This window comes from Oncorhynchus keta, chromosome 17 (genome assembly GCF_023373465.1).
Source record: "Oncorhynchus keta strain PuntledgeMale-10-30-2019 chromosome 17, Oket_V2, whole genome shotgun sequence".
Lineage (NCBI taxonomy): Eukaryota > Metazoa > Chordata > Actinopteri > Salmoniformes > Salmonidae > Oncorhynchus > Oncorhynchus keta.
The window spans coordinates 29,085,427-29,107,984 of NC_068437.1; the positions used below are offsets into that span (position 1 = coordinate 29,085,427).

Consider the following 22,558-nt stretch of genomic DNA (forward strand, 5'->3'; position numbering starts at 1 on the left):
TTACCTTCTCCTTCCACCTGCCCCCTCCCTCAATTCCTTCCTCCTTCTACCTGCCCCCGACCTGATCTCCTCAATCTCTTCCTCCCTTCCACCTGCCCCCGACCTCTCTCAATCCGTCCTCCTTCCACCTGCCCCGACCTCTCCTCAATCCCTTCCTCCTTCCACCTGCCCCCGACCTCTCCTCAATCCCTTCCTCCCTTCCACCTGCCCCTGACCTCTCCTCAATCCTTCCTCCTTCCACCTGCCCCCGACCTCTCCTCAATCCTTCTCCTTCCACCTGCCCTGACCTCCTCACCTGCCTCCCTGCCTGACCTCTCCTCAATCCTTCCTCCCTTCTACCTGCCCCCGACCTCTCCTCAATCCCTTCCTCCCCACCTGCTCTCCCTTCTCCTTCCACCTGCCCCAACCTCTCCTCAATCCTTCCTCCCTTCCACCTGCCCCGACCTCTCCTCAATTCCTCCTTCCACCTGCCCCCGACCTCTCCTCAATCCTTCCTCCCTTCCACCTGCCCCCAACCTCTCCTCAATCCCTTCCTCCTTCCACCTGCCCCGACCTCTCCTCAATCAATCCTTCCTCCCTTCCACCTGCCCCCCGACCTCTCCTCAATCCCTTTCTACCTGCCCGACCTCTCCTCAATCCTTCCTCCTTCCACCTGCCCCGACCTCTCCTCAATCCTTCCTCCTTCCACCTGCCCCGACCTCTCCTCAGTCCCTTCCTCCTTCTGCCTGCCCCGACCTCTCCTCAATCCTTCCTCCCTTCCACCTGCCCCCGACCTCTCCTCAATCCCTCCTCCTTCTACCTGCCCCACCTCTCCTCAATCCTTCCTCCCTTCCACCTGCCCCCGACCTCTCCTCAATCCTCCTCCTTCTTCACCTGCCCCCGACCTCTCCTCAATCCTTCCTCCCTTCCACCTGCCCGACCTCTCCTCAATCCCTTTCCTTTCCACCTGCCCCCGACCTATCCTCAATCCTTCCTCTTTCCACTCTGCTCCTCGACTCTGCCCTTTCTGCCTTCTACCTGCCCCCGACCTCTCAATCTCAATTCCCTTCCTCTCCTCCTTCCGCCTACCTGCCTTCCTCCCTTCTACCTGACCTCTCCTCAATCTCTTCCTCCTTCCACCTGCCCCCAACCTCTCCTCAATCCTTCCTCCCTTCTACCTGCCCCCGACCTCTCCTCAATCCTTCCTCCTTCCACCTGCCCCCGACCTCTCCTCAATCCTTCCTCCTTCCACCTTCCCCACCTTCCTCAATCCTTCCTCCTTCCACCTGCCCCCCACCTCTCCTCAATCCTTCCTCCTTCTACCTGCCCCGACCTCTCCTCAATCTCTTCCTCCTTCCACCTGCCCCCGACCTCTCCTCAATCCCTTCCTCCTTCTACCTGCCCCCGACCTCTCCTCAATCCTTCCTCCTTCCACCTGCCCCGACCTCTCCTCACCTTCTCCTTCCACCTGCCTCTCCTCAATCCTTCCTCCTTCCTCTCCTCAGTCCTTCCTCCTTCCACCTCTCCCCGACTCAAATCCCTCCTTCCTTCCACCTGCTCTGACCTCTCCTCAATCCACCTGCCCCGACTCTCCTCTCCCTTCAATTCCACCTTCCTCCCTTCTTCCTCCCCTTCCACCTGCCTCCGACCTCTCCTCAATCCCTTCCTCCCTTCTACCTGCCCCTGACGACCTCTCCTCAATCCTTCCTCCTTCCACCTGCCCCCTGACCTCTCCTCAATCCTTCCTCCCTTCTACCTGCCCCCGACCTCTCTCAATCCTTCCTCCCTTCCACCTGCCCCCGACCTCTCCTCAATCCTTCTTACCTTCTCCTTCCACCTGCCCTTCCTCACCTTCCTCCCTTCTAACCCTCCTCAATCTCTTCTCCCTTCCACCTGCCCCCGACCTCTCCTCCCGTCTCTCCCTTCCTCCCTCTCCTTCCTTCCCCCTGCCCCGACCTCTCCTCAATCCCTTCCTCCTTCCACCTGCCCCGACCTCTCCTCAATCCCCCTTCCACCTGCTCCCCCCCTTCCTTCCTCCCTTCAACCTGCCCCCAACCTCTCCTCAATCCCTTCCTCCTTCCACCTGCCCCCGACCTCTCCTCAATCCCTTTCTCCTTCTACCTGCCCCCGACCTCTCCTCAATCCCTTCCTCCCTTCCACCTGCCCCCGACCTCTCCTCAATCCTTTCCTTTCTACTCCTTCCACCTGCCACCTGCCCCAACCTCTCCTCAATCCCTTCCTCCCTTCTACCTGCCCCCGACCTCTCCTTCAATCCCTTCCTCCCTTCCACCTCTCCTCAATCCTTTCTCCCCACCTGCCCCGACCTCTCCTCAATCCTTCCACCTGCTTCGACCTCTCCTCAATCCTTCCTCCCTTCTGCCCCCAACCTCCCTGCCTCTTCCTGCAACCTCTCCTCAATCCTTCCTCCTTCCACACCCCGCCTCCTCCACCTCCTCCTTCACCTCCCTCAATCCTTCCCCTTCCACCTGCCCCCGACCTCTCCTCAATCCCTTCCTCCTTCCACCTGCCCCGACCTCTCCTCAATCCTTCCTCCTTCCACCTGCCCGACCTCCTCCTCCAACCTCCCTCAATCCCTCCCTTCCACCTTTTGACCTCTCCTCAATCCTCTCCCTTCCACCTCCTTCTCCTCAATCCTTCTCCTTCCACCTGCCCCCGACCTCTCCTCAATCCTTCCTCCTTCTGCCTTCCACCTCCTTCCTCAATCCTTTCTCCTCACCTTCCTCCTTCCACCTGCCCCCGACCTCTCCTCAATCCTTCCTCCTTCCACCTGCCCCGACCTCTCCTCAATCCCTTCCTCCCCTTCCACCTGCCCCCGACCTCTCCTCAATCCTTCCTCCCTTCCACCTGCCCCCGACCTCTCCTCAATCCTTCCTCCTTCCACCTGCCCCTCCTCAATCCCGTCCTCCCTTCCTCCCTTCCTCTCCTTCAATCCCTTACCCCTTTACCTGCCTCTCCTCAATCCTTCTCCTGCCGCTGAATCCTCAATCCTCCCCTTCCACCTGCCCCGACCTCTCCTCAATCCTTCAATTCCCTTACCTCTCCTCAATCCCTTCCTTCCCCCCTCTCTCCCTTCCACCCTTCTCTCCTTCCTCCCTTCCCCCCCGACCTCTCCTCAATCCCTTCCTCCCTTCCACCTGCCCCGACCTCTCCTCAATCCCTTCCTCCTTCTCCCTTCCACCTGCCCCCAACCTCTCCTCAATCCTCCTTCCACCTGCCCCCTGACCTCTCACCTGCCCTTTCCACCTGCCTCGACCTCTCCTCAATCCTTCCTCCCTTCCACCCCCGACCTCAATCCTCCTCCTCCTTCCTCTCCTCAATCCTTCCTCCCTTCCACCTGCCCCGATCTCTCCTCCACCTGCCCCCGACCTCTCCTCAATCCTTCCTCCCTTCCACCTGCCCGACCTCTCCTCAATCCCTTCCTCCTTCTACCCCGACCTCTCCTCAATCCTTCAATTGCCTTCCTCTCCTCAATCCTTCCTCCTTCCACCTGCCCCCGACCTCTCCTCAATCCCTTCCTCCTTCTACCTGCCCCCCGACCTCTCCTCAATCCTTCCTCCTTCCACCTGCCCCCGACCTCTCCTCAATCCCTTCCTCCTTCCACCTGCCCCCGACCTCTCCTCAATCCCTTCCTCCCTTCCACCTGCCCCCAACCTCTCCTCAATCCTTCTGCCCCCGACCTCTCCTCAATCCTTCCTCCTTCCACCTGCCCCCGACCTCTCCTCAATCCCTTCCTCCCTTCCACCTGCCCCGACCTCTCCTCAATCCCCTCCCTTCCTCCTTCCCTCACCTGCCCCCGACCTCTCCTCAATCCCTTCCTCCCTCCACCTGCTACGACCTCTCCTCAGTCCTTCCCCTTCCTCCCTTCCACCTGCCCTTGGGCCTCTCCTCAATCAGCCCTTCTTACCCTCCCCCAACCTCTCCTCAATCCCTTCCCCTTCCACCTCTCCTCAATCAATCCTTCTCCCTTCCTCCCCGACCTCCTCAATCCCTTCCTCCTTCCACCTGCCCCCGACCTCTCCTCAATCCTTCCTTCCACCTGCCCCCGACCTCTCCTCAATCCTTCCTCCCTTCCACCTGCCCCCGACCTCTCCTCAATCCCTTCCTCCCTTCCACCTGCCCCCGACCTCTCCTCAATCCTTCCTCTCCTTCCACCTGCCCCCGACCTCTCCTCAATCCCTTCCTCCTTCCACCTGCCCCCCCCCTTCCACCTCTCCTCAATCCCTTCCTCCCTTCTACCTGCCCCCCGCTCCCCTGAATCCCTTCTCCCCACCTGCCCCCGACCTCTCCTCAATCCCTCCTCCTTCCACCTGCCCCCGACCTCTCCTCAATCCCTTCCTTCCCCTTCCACCTGCCCCCGACCTCTCCTCAATCCTTCTTCCTTCTACCTGCCCCCGACCTCCTCAATTTCCCTTCCCCTCCACCTGCCCCACCTCCTCAATCCTTCCTCCCTTCTACCTGCCCCGACCTCTCCTCAGCCCTTCCTCCTTCCACCTGCCCCCGACCTCTCCTCACCTTCCTCCCTTCCACCTTCTCCTCCCTCCATCCCTCCCTTCCACCTGCCCCCGACCTCTCCTCTCAATCCCTTCCTCCCTGCTTCCACCTGCCCCGACCTCTCCTCAATCCCTTCCTCCCTTCTACCTCCCCCCCACCTCTCAATCCCTTCCTCCTTCCACCTGCCCCCATTCCTCTCCTCAATCCCTTCCTCCCTTCCACCTGCCCCCGACCTCCTCAATCCCTTCCTCCCTTCCACCTGCCCCGACCTCTCCTCAATCCCTTCCTCCCTTCCACCTGCCCCCGACCTCTCCACAATCCCTTCCTCCCTTCCACCTGCCCCGACCTCTCCTCAATCCCTTCCTCCCTTCCACCTGCCCCCGACCTCTCCTCAATCCTTCCTCCCTTCCACCTGCCCCCTGACCTCTCCTCAATCCCTTCCTCCCTTCCACCTGCCCCCGACCTTCCTCCCTTCCACCTGCCCCGACCTCTCCTCAATCCTTCCTCCCTTCCACCTGCCCCCGACCTCTCCTCAATCCCTTCCTCCTCCACCTGCCCCCGACCTCTCCTCCCTCAACTCCCTTCTCCCTTCCACCTGCCCCCTGACCTCTCCTCAATCCTTCCTCCTTCCACCTGCCCCCCGACCTCTCCTCCATCCTCCTCCTCCTTCTGCCTGCCCCCCGACCTTCCTCAATCCCTTCCACCTGCCCCTTCCACCTGACCTCTCCTTCCTCCCTTCCACCTCCTTCCTCCCCTTTCTCCCTTCCACCTGCCCCGACCTCTCCCTCAATCCCTTCCTCCCTTCCACCTGCTCCTCCCTTCCACCTGCCCCCGACCCTCAATCTCCTCCTTCCACCTGTCCCTTCCTCCCTTCCACCTGCCCCCGACCTCTCCTCAATCCCTTCCTCCTTCCACCTGCCCCCGACCTCTCTCAATCCCTTCCCTCAATCTCCTCAATCCTTCCTCCCTTCCCTCCCTTCCACCTGCCCCGACCTCTCCTCAATCCCTTCCTCCCTTCTACCTGCCCCCGACCTCTCCTCAATCCCTTCCTCCCTTCCACCTGCCCCCGACCTCTCCTCAATCCTTCCTCCCTTCCACCTGCCCCCGACCTCTCCTCAATCCCTTCCTCCCTTCCACCTGCCCCCGACCTCTCCTCAACCCCTTCCTCCCTTCCACCTGCCCCCGACCTTCCTCAATCCCTTCCTCCCTTCCACCTGCCCCCCGACCTCTCCTCAATCCCTTCCCCTTCCACCTGCCCCCGACCTCTCCTCAATCCTTCCTCCCTTCCACCTGCCCCGACCTCTCCTCAATCCCTTCCTCCCTTCCACCTGCCCCCGACCTCTCCTCAATCCCTTCCTCCCTTCCACCTGCCCCCGACCTCTCCCCTTCCTCCTTCCACCTGCCCCCGACCTCTCCTCAATCCTTCCTCCTTCCACCTGCCCCCGACCTCTCCTCAATCCCTTCCTCCCTTCCCCCTGCCCCCTGACCTCTCCTCAATCCCTTCCTCCCTTCCCCCTGCCCCCAACCTCTCCTCAATCCCTTCCTCCCTTCTCCCTTCCACCTGCCCCCGACCTCTCCTCAATCCCTTCCTCCCTTCTACCTGCCCCCGACCTCTCCTCAATCCCTTCCTCCCTTCCACCTGCCCCCGACCTCTCCTCAATCCCTTCCTCCCTTCTACCTGCCCCTCAACCTCCTCCTCAATCCCTTCCTCCTTCCACCTGCCCCCGACCTCTCCTCAATCCCTTCCTCCCTTCCACCTGCCCCCGACCTCTCCTCAATCCTTCCTCCCTTCCACCTGCCCCCGACCTCTCCTCCTTCCACCTGCCCCCATCTCCCTCAATCCCTTCCTCCCTTCCACCTGCCCCCGACCTCTCCTCAATCCCTTCCTCCCTTCCACCTGCCCCGACCTCTCCTCAATCCCTTCCTCCCTTCCACCTGCCCCCGACCTCTCCTCAATCCCTTCCTCCCTTCCACCTGCCCCGACCTCTCCTCAATCCCTTCCTCCCTTCTACCTGCCCCCGACCTCTCCTCAATCCCTTCCTCCCTTCCACCTGCCCCCGACCTCTCCTCAATCCCTTCCTCCCTTCTCCCTTCCACCTGCCCCCGACCTCTCCTCAATCCCTTCCACCTGCCCCGATCTCTCCTCAATCCCTTCCTCCCTTCCACCTGCCCCCGACCTCTCCTCAATCCCTTCCTCCCTTCTACCTGCCCCCGACCTCTCCTCAATCCTTCCTCCCTTCCACCTGCCCCCGACCTATCCTCAATCCCTTCCTCCCTTCCACCTGCCCCCGACCTCTCCTCAATCCCTTCCTCCCTTCCACCTGCCCCCGACCTCTCCTCAATCCCTTCCTCCCTTCCACCTGCCCCCGACCTCTCCTCAATCCCTTCCTCCCTTCCACCTGCCCCCGACCTCTCCTCAATTCCTTCCTCCCTTCTACCTGCCCCCGACGATCTCCTCAATCTCTTCCTCCTTCCACCTGCCCCGACCTCTCCTCAATCCCGTCCTCCCTTCTACCTGCCCCCGACCTCTCCTCAATCCCTTCCTCCCTTCCACCTGCCCCCGACCTCTCCTCAATCCCTTCCTCCCTTCCACCTGCCCCCGACCTCTCCTCAATCCCTTCCTCCCTTCCACCTGCCCCGACCTCTCCTCAATCCCTTCCTCCCTTCCACCTGCCCCCGACCTCTCCTCAATCCCTTCATCCCTTCCACCTGCCCCCGACCTCTCCTCAATCCCTTCCTCCCTTCTCCCTTCCACCTGCCCCCGACCTCTCCTCAATCCCTTCCTCCCTTCTACCTGCCGCCGACCTCTCCTCAATCCCTTACTCCCTTCCACCTGCCCCCGACCTCTCCTCAATCCCTTCCTCCCTTCCACCTGCCCCCGACCTCTCCTCAATCCCTTCCTCCCTTCTCCCTTCCACCTGCCCCCGACCTCTCCTCAATCCCTTCCACCTGCCCCGACCTCTCCTCAATCCCTTCCTCCCTTCCACCTGCCCCCGACCTCTCCTCAATCCCTTCCTCCCTTCTACCTGTCCCCGACCTCTCCTCAATCCCTTCCTCCCTTCCACCTGCCCCCGACCTCTCCTCAATCCCTTCCTCCCTTCCACCTGCCCCCGACCTTTCCTCAATCCCTTCCTCCCTTCCACCTGCCCCCGACCTCTCCTCAATCCCTTCCTCCCTTCTACCTGCCCCCGACGATCTCCTCAATCTCTTCCTCCCTTCCACCTGCCCCCGACCTCTCCTCAATCCCTTCCTCCCTTCCACCTGCCCCCGACCTCTCCTCAATCCCTTCCTCCCTTCCACCTGCCCCCGACCTCTCCTCAATCCCTTCCTCCCTTCCACCTGCCCCGACCTCTCCTCAATCCCTTCCTCCCTTCCACCTGCCCCCGACCTCTCCTCAATCCCTTCCTCCCTTCCACCTGCCCCCGACCTCTCCTCAATCCCTTCCTCCCTTCCACCTGCCCCCGACCTCTCCTCAATCCCTTCCTCGCTTCCACCTGCCCCCGACCTCTCCTCAATCCCTTCCTCCCTTCTCCCTTCCACCTTCCCCCGACTTCTCCTCAATCCCTTCCTCCCTTCTCCCTTCCACCTGCCCCCGACCTCTCCTCAATCCCTTCCTCCCTTCTACCTGCCCCGACGATCTCCTCAATCTCTTCCTCCCTTCCACCTGCCCCCGACCTCTCCTCAATCCCTTCCTCCCTTCTACCTGCCCCCGACCTCTCCTCAATCCCTTCCTCCCTTCCACCTGCCCCCGACCTCTCCTCAATCCCTTCCTCCCTTCCACCTGCCCCCGACCTCTCCTCAATCCCTTCCTCCCTTCCACCTGCCCCCGACCTCTCCTCAATCCCTTCCTCCCTTCCACCTGCCCCCGACCTCTCCTCAATCCCTTCCTCCCTTCCACCTGCCCCCGACCTCTCCTCAATCCCTTCCTCCCTTCCAACTGCCCCCGACCTCTCCTCAATCCCTTCCTCCCTTCCACCTGCCCCCAACTTCTTTCATCTGTTCCTTTCTTCTCCCCCTTCTCCTCTCTCCCTCTCACCATAATAAGTATCATGTCAGAATTATGTGAAAAATACATTCCACTCTACAAACTACATTCAGATTCCTCCTGAAACCTCCAGACACTTTTGTAGAGGATGTATGTGTAATAGCACTGTGGTAAGTACTAGTGTAGAACCTCTTTATTTGGGCTTACCATGTTTACTTCTGAATCCGGACTCATCAATGATGCACACATCATCAATGTCAAGATGGAGGGATACTCTACTGACACACACACACACACACACACACACACACACACACACACACACACACACACACACACACACACACACACACACACACACACACACACACACACACACACACACACACACACACACACACACACACACACACACACAGACTAGCTGGCCTTAATGTGTGGGACATGAATGATCTCTTCCACATCAAAGCACTCCAATCTATACCTAGTGGACTCCTTATATCTCCAGGAGTGATACCAATATTTATTTTCTGCTTTAAGTATGTCTTCCCAGTAGCCTGTTTGGTGTGTGAACTGCTGACTGCTCATAACTTACAGCTGATTAAGGGGCAGGGCAATTTGTGACTGTTTTGGTAGTCAGTGGCTCTATAGGACAGGTAGTGGTTTCACTGCTTTTCTGAGTATATAATCAGCTTCCCACGCTCCATCTCAGTGTGCTTCATTCTATATAGAGGACTACTGATATCTCCAGGAGTGAGACGTATAATTGTTGTCTTCATCTGTTGTTGTCTAGTATTGTCTTCTTGCTAGCTAGTGTCATCTACTTTAAGTGCTGTCTGTCTGCCCAATAGCTACTTGGTGTGTGAACTGCTGACTGCTCATAACCTGCAGCTGATTGTTGACACATCAACCAGGATTAAGGGGCAGGGCAATTTGTGAATTCTGTTGTTTTGATAATCAGTGGCTGTATTGGAGGGGGAGTGGTTTCTCCTCTCCTAGGCAGTCAGCATTTAGTACCGGGAAGTGCGCTCTTCACCTCTAGTAGGAAATTAGTGTTAGTACTTCAGTCTAATATAATAAGCCATTTAGGTTTTTATCCAAAGTGACTTACAGTCATGCATGCATACATTTTAAGTACAGATGGTCCCGGGAATCAAACCCACTATCATGGTGTTGCAAGGCGCCACACTCTACCAATTGAGCCACAGAGGACCTCAGACGACCAGTCTCCTCTGTTAGCTCAGCCGGAGCTGTAAGCAGCGGTCTCATCGCCAAAACCAAGACAGTTCTGTGGAGTTGTTAGAGGGAGGAAAGAGAGGAAGGCTCCACACCACTCTCTCATTTGAGTATCTTAGCTAGTTATTTTCAGATCTCAGAGTTATTTTGTAGCTTTGCCAACTGTGTGGCTTTTCTATACCTGTTCTCTCCTCTCCCTGTAGGCTTTACAGACGCTCCCCATCCCTTGGCTGCAACCCTTCTAATTTATTGTACCCTGCGCAAACAACCCATGTGGAATTCCTGGTCACCAGCAGCGGTTGGAACTGCCGATCTGCGGTCAAGAACGCCACGTTCATCTCAGCCTATGCTGACTTTTTGGCCCTTAACGTAAAGATGAATCACCTCAGAGAACAATGTTACTCCAGCTGCTCTCTTGTCATCTGACTATGTGTTCTCTCATAGTCCGAGAGCATCTTGTCATCACGGTAGTGGCACAGGGCTACTCATTTCACCTAAATGCAGAAATTGATTTTCTCTTTAGTCTCTCACTCACCTGTCCATCTCCTAATTTGAATTCCATGCTGTCACTGTCACATGTCCTCTCACGATTCACATTGTTGTCATCTATCGCCCACCAGATGCCTTTAGCGATTTCCTCAATTGATCTTGACACCTTGATAAGCTAATTTCCTGACCGGTGGCTCACCGCTCTTTGTACTGGCCGACTTCAACCTCCCGATGTCTGCCTTCGATTAATTTCTTTCCAACTCTTTGATTCCCCTCCTTGCCTATTTTTACCTCACCCATTCCCAGTACCCTCCCACTCACAAGGCAGGCAATATGCTTGACTTCATCTTTACTAGAGGCTGTTCGCCTACTAACCTCACTGAAACCCCCCTTCAAGTCTCGGATCACAATTTTTTCCCCCCTTTCCTCAAATCCTAACCACTCAGCCCCTACCTAGATGGTCAATTGCCATCACAATCCTTGCTCTCTCTCTTCCGCTACTCTCTCCTCTTCTATCCTATCATCACTCTCTTCTGCTAAATCCATCTACCTCCTATCTCCTGGTTCTGCCTCATCAACCCTGCTCTCCTTCCTTTCCGCATCCTATGACTCGCACTGTCACCTTTCCTCCTGGCCGACTCAGCCCTTCCCTCCTGCTCTGTGGCTGAGTGACTCATTGCAAGCTTACAGAACAGGGCTGCGGGCAGCTAAGTGAAAATGGAGGAAAAGTAAACATCCGGAGTAGCTATCGTATGTTCACTCCCTCCTCTCCACCTTTTTTTCCTTTTTATCCACTGTTAATGCCACTTTCTATCGCTCTACATTTCAAGCTTCTTCCTCTAACCCCAGGAAACTATTTTCCACCTTATCGTCCCTCCTTAATCCTCTGACAATCCCCCTCCCTCCTCTCTCTGCGGACGACTTTGTCAACAACTTTGAAAAGAAGGTTAACACACAACTACCCTATGCCTTGATCTCTTTCTCCCCTCTCTCCAGATGAGAAACTAGTGAGGTCCGGCTGCACGACAACCTGCCCGCTCGATCCCATCTCTTCCTCCCTTCTCCAGACCATCTCTGGACCATCTCTGGAGACCTTCTCCCATTCCTGACTTCCCTCATCAACTCATCCACTGGATGCGTCCCCTCTGACTTCAGAATGGCCAGTGTTGCTCCCCTCCTCAAGAACCCAACACTCTCTGATGTCAAAAACTACAGATTATACATCCCTTCTTTCTTTTATTTCCAAAACCGTTGAGCATGCTATCTCTGACCAACACTCTCGCTATCTCTCTCAGAACAATCTTCTTGATCCTAACCAGTCAGTCTTCAAGACGGGTCACTCAACCGAGACTGCTCTTCTCTGTGTCATGGAGGCTCTCCACACTGCCAAAGCTGACTCTCTCTCCTCTGTTCTCATCCTCCAAGATGTATCTGCTGCCTTCAACTCCATGAACTATCAGATCCTCCTCTCCACCCTCTCAGGGCTGGGGATCTCAGACTCTATCAGATCCTCCTCTCCACCCTCTCAGGGCTGGGGATCTCAGACTCTATCAGATCCTCCTCTCCACCCTCTCAGGGCTGGGCATCTCAGGCTCTATCAGATCCTCCTCTCCACCCTCTCAGGGCTGGGGATCTCAGACTCTATCAGATCCTCCTCTCCACCCTCTCAGGGCTGGGGATCTCAGACTCTATCAGATCCCCCTCTCCACCCTCTCAGGGCTGGGGATCTCAGACTCTATCAGATCCTCCTCTCCACCCTCTCAGGGCTGGGGATCTCAGACTCTATCAGATCCTCCTCTCCACCCTCTCAGGGCTGGGGATCTCAGACTCTATCAGATCCTCCTCTCCACCCTCTCAGGGCTGGGGATCTCAGACTCTATCAGATCCCCCTCTCCACCCTCTCAGGGCTGGGGATCTCAGACTCTATCAGATCCTCCTCTCCACCCTCTCAGGGCTGGGGATCTCAGACTCTATCAGATCCCCTACCCTCAGGGCTGGGGATCCCCCAGATCCCCCTCCACCCTCTCAGGGCTGGGGATCTCAGACTCTATCAGATCCCCCTCTCCACCCTCTCAGGGCTGGGGATCTCAGACTCTATCAGATCCCCCTCTCCACCCTCTCAGGGCTGGGGATCTCAGACTCTATCAGATCCTCCTCTCCACCCTCTCAGGGCGGGGCGTCTCAGTCTCTGCACACTCTTGGATTGCATCCTACCTGGCAGGACCGTTCTACGAGGAGACATGGAGAGGATCTGTGTCTGCACCACGTGCTTTCACTACTGTTGTCCCCCAGGTTTCGGTTCTAGGCCGGTTCAACTACTTTTCTTCTCCTCTTCTCTCTATACACCAAGTCACTCGGCTCCGTCATATCCTCACATGGTCTCTCCTATCATAGCTATGCTGATGACACTCAACTACTTTTCTCCTTCCCCACTTCTGACATCCAGGTGGCGAAAAGCATCTGTGCGTACCTGATATATATCTCAGTTTGGATGTCGGCCCACCAACTCAAGCTCAACATCGACAAATGGAGCGTCTCTTCCTACCAGGGAAGGCCTTGCGGTATCCCTTGCCCAGAGTGCAAATAACCTTGGCCTTTCCCTGGACAACACCCTGTCGTTCTCTGCAAACATCAAAGCAGTGACTCGCTCCTGCAGGTTCATGCTCTTCAACATCTGTAGAGTACGACCCTACCTCACACAGGAAGTGGCGCAAGTCCTAATCCAGAAACTTGTCAGTTCCCGTCTGGACTACTGCAACTCGCTGTTGGCTGGGCTCCCAGCTTGTGCCATCAAACCCCTGCAACTATCCAGAACTCTGCATCCCGTCTGGTGTTCCATCTTCCCCAGTTCTCCCGTGTCACCCCGCTCCTCCCGTGTCACCCCGCTCCTCCCGTGTCACCCCGCTCCTCCCGTGTCACCCCGCTCCTCCCGTGTCACCCCGCTCCTCCCTTGTCACCCCACTCCTCCCGTGTCACCCCGACTCCTCCCGTGTCACCCGCTCCTCCCGTGTCACCCCGCTCCTCCTGTGTCACCCCGCTCCTCCCGTGTCACCCCGTGTCACCCCGCTCCTCCCGTGTCACCCCGCTCCTCCCGTGTCACCCCGCTCCTCCCGTGTCACCCCGCTCCTCCCGTGTCACCCCGCTCCTCCCGTGTCACCCCGCTCCTCCCGTGTCACCCCGCTCCTCAGCACACTCCACTGACTTCCAGACGAAGCTCGCATCCACTACAAGAACATGGTGTTTGCCTACAGAGGAGCAAGAGGAACTGCCTCTCTTCCAAAAGCATCTGTAACCCTACCTCTTCAAATAATATCTAAATAATCCCACAGTACCCTCCCTCACACCCCCTCCTCAGCCACCCCCCCGCCCCCCAAAAAGCCTTTCATGAACTAACACTCACACTTTCCTTTTCCCCCCTTACTTGCTCTTACTCTGCTGATATTGATACTTTATTGATAATAATGTACTTACTCTGACTGAGATATGTAGTTGTCCCACCTAATTATTTTTTAAATGAAATGTAAGTCACTATGGATACGAGCATCTGCTAAATGTCTAAAATGTAAAACTGTCTGTGTTTTCAGTTTATTAACCTCTGGCAGGTGGTAAGAGAGCAGCCTGAGGGGGGAAGTATGCAGTGAAGCACTCCCGCTTGCTTCCTCTTTATCTCAGTCACACACACACACAGCCCAGCTGTGTTGTTTTAGGCCATGCCACCTGATGAATCATGGTGGATGTTAGTGAGCATGAAGAAAGGATCGTTATCACTCTGATATGCTAGCACCGCTGACCCTGACACACACACACACACACACACACACACACACACACACACACACACACACACACACACACACACACACACACACACACACACACACACACACACACACACACACACACACACACACACACACACACACACACACACACACACACACACACACACACACACCTCTGACCCCATCAGTCAACACACACCGCATCCAAACCCTTAATGTGCATCCTGTTCCAAGGGTCATTACCGTGCTTAAAACACCTTGGGTACAAATTAGCCGTGTGTTTGTGACACTGTGGGAGGTATTGGAGTGTGTGACGTGTCGTTGAACGTTACAATCTGGTGCTGATAGGTCTGGTATCCCTGTTAGGCCAGAGATCATACATTCCATATGTTTCATACCTATCATATAGGTTTGTTAATGTTGTCTTGCTTATTTCCCTGCTTATTTGTGCTTGGTGAGTTAGGCTTAAAGTCTGTCCAATGTCCAGTCTGTCCAATTCCTATTCTAGATGGTTCTAGAACCGGCCAAACCCGGACGAACCTGAGCCAGTTCTGCAGCACCCTATGGGACTCTCAATCACGTCCGGTTGTGCCACATCCTCAATTCTAACCAGGGTGTCTGTAGTGACTCTTCTGAGATGCAGTGCCTTAGACCACTGTGCCACTCAGAAGCACACTAGTCATGCTGATGATTATAGAATGTTTGTATAAAACATTTGCCTGATGTTGCAAGAACATTCCTAGAACCCATTTAATCTATTCTTTAAATGTTCCCAGAACGTTTCATTAGGTTGTGGGAACCGTCTGGTGCGAACATTGTGGGAACATCACAAAATATATGTTCTCAAAACAACAAAAAATGGTCCAATTATGCAGATGATTCTACAATGTTTCTTTTAGGATGCAAAAAAACATTCACCTGATGTTGCAAGAACGTTCCTAGAACACATTTAATATGTTTAAAGGTTCCCAGAATGTTTCTTTAGGTTGTGGGAACATTGTGGGGCTATGACTGTCCAGTTGTGCTGACATTCCGATAATGTCTGACAGAACAGACTTTCTGTGTTCTTTAAAGGTTCCCAGAACATTTAATTAGGTTGTGGGAATAATGTGGGTACAAGATATAGGTTCCCAAAGCACAAAATATGCTCAGTTGTGATGACATTCATACAATGTTTAAGTTAGGTTGAATAAGACATTCCTATAATGTTGTAAGAATGTTGCCAGAACACCTGGTCTATTTTCTTTAAAGGGTCCCAGAACATTTAATTCAATTATGGGCGCTGTCTGGGATGTTGCAAGAATATGCACAGAACATTCCCACAATGTTGCACAATGTTCCACAATTTCCAAATAAGTAAGTTATGAAATTCATAGCAAATTCATTCATACACTGTGTTATTATACCTGGAAACCTAATGAGGACTTTTGGGGAATGTTCTGTGGTGGTTGTTTTATACAGCATTCTTTGAATGTTTTTGCGATGTTATCATACTAATGTTAGATAAAACCCGAACTAGAACTGGGAATTTTAGCTAATGTTTCCGGTTCGCTGGGTTGTCTCTGTAGAGGAATATATGAATGTTTATAGCTAATATTCTGTAATCTCACCCCCTCTCCCAGGTGAGGCCAGATGACAGAGTGGTCCATACAGGCCAAGGTCTCCTCATTCGCTCTCTCCATCCTGCCGATGCCGGCATGTACGTGTGTATGGCACAGGAGCACACACACTTCACACACACTCTGCTCCGCCTCACGCTGCGCCTCATTTCGTACGGGCATCTTGACGGGCGGCCAAAGCCCAGCAAGGTCCCCAGTGTTGAGGTTCGCCCCGGGGCAGAGTCTCGTCAGCGCTATAAGGACTACCTGCGTGTGATGAGTTCTCCCATTGGCTCGCTGGAGGAGTACTGTGATTCACTTTGGCTGGAGAAGAGGCCGGCCAATAGGAGAGGTGGAAGAGGGCAGGGGGTGGGGAAATGGAAACACATCCAGGAGCTGAAGAAAAGCAGGAAAAGGCGACACCACGGAGAGAGGAATGGAGAGAGGGATAAAGAGATGGATGGACAGAGGGTAGTGAGGCGGAGGAGAGGATGAGCTGGTGAGGATACCAAAAAGGAGTAGTGACAACAGCAGTCACAAAAAGTGTCATTAGGGGAACCCATCAATGTTTATAGTGGTAAAGGGGGGCCATGGGTAAGATGATCAAACAAGTTATAGGGACCACAATACAATCTTAGAAAAAAATTATTCCAATAGGGTTCTTTGGCAGTCCCCATAGGAGAGCCCTTTCTGGTTCCAGCTAGAACCTTTTTGGGTTCCATGTAGGAGCCTCTGTAGAAAGAGTTGTACCTTGAACCAAAATGGTTCTACTTGAAACCAAAAAGGGTTCAATGAGGGTGTAGACTGCTGTCACAGGTATGATGGTATTTTATACCAGTCAAACACTCATAGGACTTACATAGGTCTGGCTTTTCAAACTACACTACCCATGATCCCTCTGGCTGTGCCCAGGTTTGTATCTCAATATTGTCTCAGTGCTTTTACTGTTTTATGGTTGTGGCTAGAAGGGGTGCAGCTAATGTCAAATGTGATTTCAAACTCCCGTGAGAGTTTGGAATTTGTCCATTTTTCACAAACACAGCATTTTTTTAATTGTTCCAAACACCAGATTTCGTTAAGTTCAGGCATTAACTCCAAATTCTCAAGGTTAGTCATTAACTTCGAATGGTTAAGGTTAGGGTAAGGTTAGGGTAAGATTAAGGGTAACGGTTAAGTTTTTTGGATAGGCTTGAAACAAAAATGAATTTCTATTGCTAGATTTGAACTTTCAATCTGAGGCAGATGCTTATCCACCATTCCCGTCCACAACACCCAAGCAAAACCAGTGTCCCCGTTGTCCCTAGTGGCCAGTTTCCACGTCATCTCCCGTCGTCCTCAGACATGAATGGATGTTGAATATTGACTAGTATCATGGGTGACATGGAGTTCACAACAAGTGTGTGATGTCACTGAACTTCGCTGCATCCCTTCTAGCCATGACCCTATTTGATCCTATTGAGATGTGGCCCATAGGTCAGTAGTGTGTGTGTTAATCAGATGCATTCATGTTGAATGACTGTAAATACTTCTATAACATGTACAGGAGAAACTGCATGCTCTAGATAAGCTTAGCTATGACCTATTCTACTGCTACTATAATAATCATGTATTATGTCTGGAATGAACAAAGAATCATATTTTTGTACAAAGTGAATGTTTCTGTTTTTGTAGGTGTATTTTGGTATTGTCTAAAAGTTATTTAAATAAACTCTTGCCTTATGATCCTGAATGAGTATGGAGAGGGAGAGAGAATGAGTATGTAGAGGGAGAGAGAATGAGACAGAGAAATAAAAAGTGCGTCATAAGTGTATTTTTGTACCGCAGTGAACTTTTTCAGCTCAGCTGGTCCAGTCCTGATATAACAGCAGCCTTGCACACCCAGACACACACACACAGACACACACAGACACACAGACACACACACACACACACACAGACACACACACACAGACACACACACAGACACACACACACAGACACACACCCAGACACACACACACAGACACACACCCAGACACACACAGACACACACACAGACACACACGCACACACACACAGACACACACACAGACACACACACCCAGACACACACGCACACACGCGTGCACGCACACCCAGACACACACACACAGACACACACGCACACACACAGACACACACCCAGACACACACACACACACAGACACACACACCCAGACACACACGCGTGCACGCACACCCAGACACACACGCACACACACCCAGACACACACGCACACACGCGTGCACGCACACCCAGACACACACACACAGACACACACGCACACACACACAGACACACACACCCAGACACACACGTGCACGCACACACAGACACGCACACACACCCAGACACACAGACACAGACACACAGACACGCACACACAGACACACACAGACACACACACTGCATGGAGATGTCAGGATGATTCAGTTCCAGCTGGCCGTAGATGCTGTAGGGCAGAACTGTGTGTCTGGGAGATACAGCTGATGTGCTTGATATATTGGTTTGTCAGTATTGGAATGATAGGACAGACTATATCAGCATAAAGCCTAAGGGGTTTTTGGTTCTTGTGGTCTTGTGGTCTTGCGATGTAGTGTTATATAACCTCTGTATTCTGAATAGAAAGTTAGTGTTGTATTATTGACTATATTGCTCTGGCAACATTGATATTAGTCTGACAATGTAATTCACTGTGTATCACCTCATGACTGTCCCTAATTACTATCAGGAGTTTACTTAGATATGATTGGTTTAAGTAATGCAATTCCTCAAATATGATTAGTTTAGATGGCATCTCCTTTGTCAGTGCTGACTGGTATAAGTAGACAGTTGTAGATCAACCTTCAGATAAGAGTCTAGATTTGATTGACCTTGTTACCCTGACATGCTCCCTGAGGCGTGATTCCATTTGGGTCCCTATCCCTTCACCTACATGCTGTATGTTTCCTTGACCTACGTAGTAGCACCTTCCCCTTTCCCCTGCTTTCCTTGTTAGTGATGGTCCTTGTAGCCCTACAATAGACTTAAAGATGCACTCTGGGATCTTAAGCACTTTTATTTTTACACATATTGCACAAATTGGATTTGTAAAATATCATACAAATTGCAAAATGTGTAAAATATCACACGAAATGGATGACGTAGTACACAATTGGATGATGTAGTACACAATTGGATGATGTAGTACACAAAAACTGTAGTGCACAACTTTTGAGAGTGCATCTTTAATATAGCTTCAGCCATGTTCATTTCTCCCATCTATAGAAATAACTGAAGCGCACAGGAAGGACACACCATTTTGGAAATTGCTTTAAATATGATTGCAGTTGTTGTATGGCATTGAAAAACACTGCTTGGTGTAAAAGGTTGTTTCTCTCGCATCATTTGATGCCAGAACATATACATTTTCCTTCTCCTCCCCGCAGCGATTTCCCTCTCTGTCCCATAACAATGATGATTAATATTTCAGCTTGACTGTGCGTTGCATTGAGGAGCTCTTCTAACTCAGCCTATTGCTTATTTATCAGTAAGAGGAACAGAACACAGAGGATCTCTCTCTCTGAAAGGAAACAGGAGACCAGGGGGAGCAGAGGAGCCAAACAAGACACAGCCTTATGATTAACCTCCATCAGAGAGCAGAGAGATGCCTGAAACAGCAGCCTTATGATTAACCTCCATCAGAGAGCAGAGAGACGTCTGAAACAGCAGCCTTAATCTGCCCATTATAATGCTCACACACATTGTTAACGATCTTAATGTTCACACAACAGTAATCGCATTACTACTATATTTCATTTGTCAGTGTAATCTCTGTTTCGTGGTTGTTTTCTTCTTATGCTTTCTGAGGTTGTCAGAAGACCACAGGAATCACTGGGGGAAATCCTGCATTTGTTTCTAAATGTTTTATACTCTCTGATGGTCCATTAGTATGGGGTTGTGTTCCAGTCATACCCTTGGCCCCACTTCTGCCCCTTTCACCAAACTCCCACTGTCTCACAGACAGTTAGCCCACTCCATAGGGAGAGGAGAGAGGGAAAGACAAGGAAAGAGAAAGGTGATGAGAGGGGCTATATGAGTAGGAATGGACAGCATCAGAAGGGCACTGAAGGGAGATGGGGAGGATGAAGTGTGGTTAAGGCTGGAGGCTCGATGGGTTGCATCAAGAGGTGAGAAGAATGGGTGAGAGGACTGAGAGAGGGAGAGGGTGGACTAGAACAGAGAGCTATAGACGGAGAAAGAGTTCTCTACAGGGGTAGAGGAGGGGGACAGGGAGAGGGAGAGGGAGAGGGTGGACTAGAACAGAGAGCTATAGACGGAGAAAGAGTTCTCTACAGGGGTAGAGGAGGGGGACAGGGACAGGGAGAGGGTGGACTAGAACAGAGAGCTATAGACGGAGAAATAGTTCTCTACAGGGGTAGAGGAGGGGGACAGGGAGAGGGAGAGGGTGGACTAGAACAGAGAGCTATAGACGGAGAAAGAGTTCTCTACAGGGGTAGAGGAGGGGGACAGGGAGAGGAGAGGGTGGACTAGAACAGAGAGCTATAGACGGAGAAAGAGTTCTCTACAGGGGTAGAGGAGGGGGACAGGGAGAGGGAGAGGGTGGACTAGAACAGAGAGCTATAGACGGAGAAAGAGTTCTCTACAGGGGTAGAGGAGGGGGACAGGGAGAGGGTGGACTAGAACAGAGAGCAGTAGACAGAGAAAGAGTTCTCTACAGGGGTAGAGGAGGGGGACAGGGACAGGGAGAGGGTGGACTAGAACAGAGAGCTATAGACGGAGAAATAGTTCTCTACAGGGGTAGAGGAGGGGGACAGGGAGAGGGAGAGGGTGGACTAGAACAGAGAGCTATAGACGGAGAAAGAGTTCTCTACAGGGGTAGAGGAGGGGGACAGGGAGAGGGAGAGGGTGGACTAGAACAGAGAGCAGAAGACAGAGAAAGAGTTCTCTACAGGGGTAGAGGAGGGGACAGGGAGAGGGAGAGGGTGGACTAGAACAGAGAGCAGTAGACAGAGAAAGAGTTCTCTACGGGGGTAGAGGAGGGGGACAGGGACAGGGAGAGGGTGGACTAGAACAGAGAGCAGTAGACAGAGAAAGAGTTCTCTACAGGGGTAGAGGAGGGGGACAGGGAGACGGAGAGGGTGGACTAGAACAGAGAGCTGTAGACAGTGAAAGAGTTCTCTACAGGGGTAGAGGAGGGGACAGGGAGAGGGTGGACTAGAACAGAGAGCAGTAGACAGCTAAATAGTTATCTACAGGGGTAGAGGAGGGGACAGGGAGAGGGAGAGGGTGGACTAGAACAGAGAGCTGTAGATGGAGAAAGAGTTCTCTAGAGGAGGGGGACAGGGAGAGGAGAGGGTAGAGGAGCAGGGGGACAGGGACAGGGAGAGGGGTGGACTAGAACAGAGAGCAGTAGACAGAGAAATAGTTCTCTACAGGGGTAGAGGAGGGGGACAGGGAGAGGGAGAGGGTGGACTAGAACAGAGAGCAGTAGACATAGAAAGAGTTCTCTACAGGGGTAGAGGAGGGGGACAGGGAGAGGGAGAGGGTGGACGAGAACAGAGAGCAGTAGACAGAGAAAGAGTTCTCTACAGGGGTAGAGGAGGGGGACAGCGAGAGGGTGGACTAGAACAGAGAGCAGTAGACAGAGAAAGAGTTCTCTACAGGGGTAGAGGAGGGGAGAGGGAGAGGGTGGACTAGAACAGAGAGCAGTAGACAGAGAAAGAGTTCTCTACAGGGGTAGAGGAGGGACAGGGACAGGGGGAGAGGGGTGGACTAGAACAGAGAGCAGTAGACAGAGAAATAGTTCTCTACAGGGGGGTAGAGGAGGGGAGACAGGGAGAGGAGGGGGAGAGGGTGGACTAGAACAGAGAGCAGTAGACATAGAAAGAGTTCTCTACAGGGGTAGAGGAGGGGGACAGGGAGAGGGAGAGGGTGGACTAGAACAGAGAGCAGTAGACAGAGAAATAGTTCTCTACAGGGGTAGAGGAGGGGGACAGGGACGGGAGAGGGTGGACTAGAACAGAGAGCAGTAGACAGAGAAAGAGTTCTCTACAGGGGTAGAGGAGGGGAGAGGGAGAGGGTGGACTAGAACAGAGAGCAGTAGACAGAGAAAGAGTTCTCTACGGGGTAGAGGAGGGGACAGGGACAGGAGAGGGTGGACTAGAACAGAGAGCAGTAGACAGAGAAAGAGTTCTCTACAGGGGTAGCGGAGGGGACAGGGAGAGGGAGAGGGTGGACTAGAACAGAGAGCAGTAGACAGAGAAAGAGTTCTCTACAGGGGTAGAGGAGGGGGACGGGACAGGGAGAGGGTGGACTAGAACAGAGAGCAGTAGACAGAGAAAGAGTTCTCTACAGGGGGGGGACAGAGGAGGGGAGAGGAGAGGGTGGACTAGAACAGAGAGCAGTAGACAGAGAAAGAGTTCTCTACAGGGGGGTAGAGGAGGGGACAGGGAGAGGGAGAGGGTGGACTAGAACAGAGAGATGTAGACAGAGAAAGAGTTATCTACAGGGGTAGAGGAGGGGGACAGGGACAGGGAGAGGGTGGACTAGAACAGAGAGCAGTAGACAGAGAAAGAGTTCTCTACAGGGGTAGAGGAGGGGGACAGGGAGAGGGGGGAGGGGGTGGACTAGAACAGAGAGCAGAAGACAGAGAAAGAGTTCTCTACAGGGGTAGAGGAGGGGGACAGGGAGAGGGAGAGGGTGGACTAGAACAGAGAGCAGTAGACATAGAAAGAGTTCTCTACAGGGGTAGAGGAGGGGGACAGGGAGAGGGAGAGGGTGGACGAGAACAGAGAGCAGTAGACAGAGAAAGAGTTCTCTACAGGGGTAGAGGAGGGGACAGCGAGAGGGTGGACTAGAACAGAGAGCAGTAGACAGAGAAAGAGTTCTCTACAGGGGTAGAGGAGGGGAGGGAGGGAGAGGGTGGACTAGAACAGAGAGCAGTAGACAGAGAAAG

At 53.4% G+C, this 22,558-nt stretch overlaps 1 protein-coding gene across 2 annotated transcripts in view; it reads left to right on the forward strand.

Annotated features, from left to right (window-relative positions):
- The window catches only part of LOC118379245 (semaphorin-3D-like), a 94,443-nt gene extending 77,140 nt beyond the window's left edge, over nt 1-17,303 (forward strand). For both annotated transcript variants that reach the window (XM_052465835.1, XM_052465836.1), the window contains exon 18: nt 15,606-17,303. In XM_052465835.1, coding sequence (XP_052321795.1) covers nt 15,606-16,076 — 471 coding nt within the window. In that variant the 3' untranslated portion in view covers nt 16,077-17,303. The remainder of the gene's footprint in view (nt 1-15,605) is intronic.
- The last annotated feature ends 5,255 nt before the right edge of the window (nt 17,304-22,558 follow it).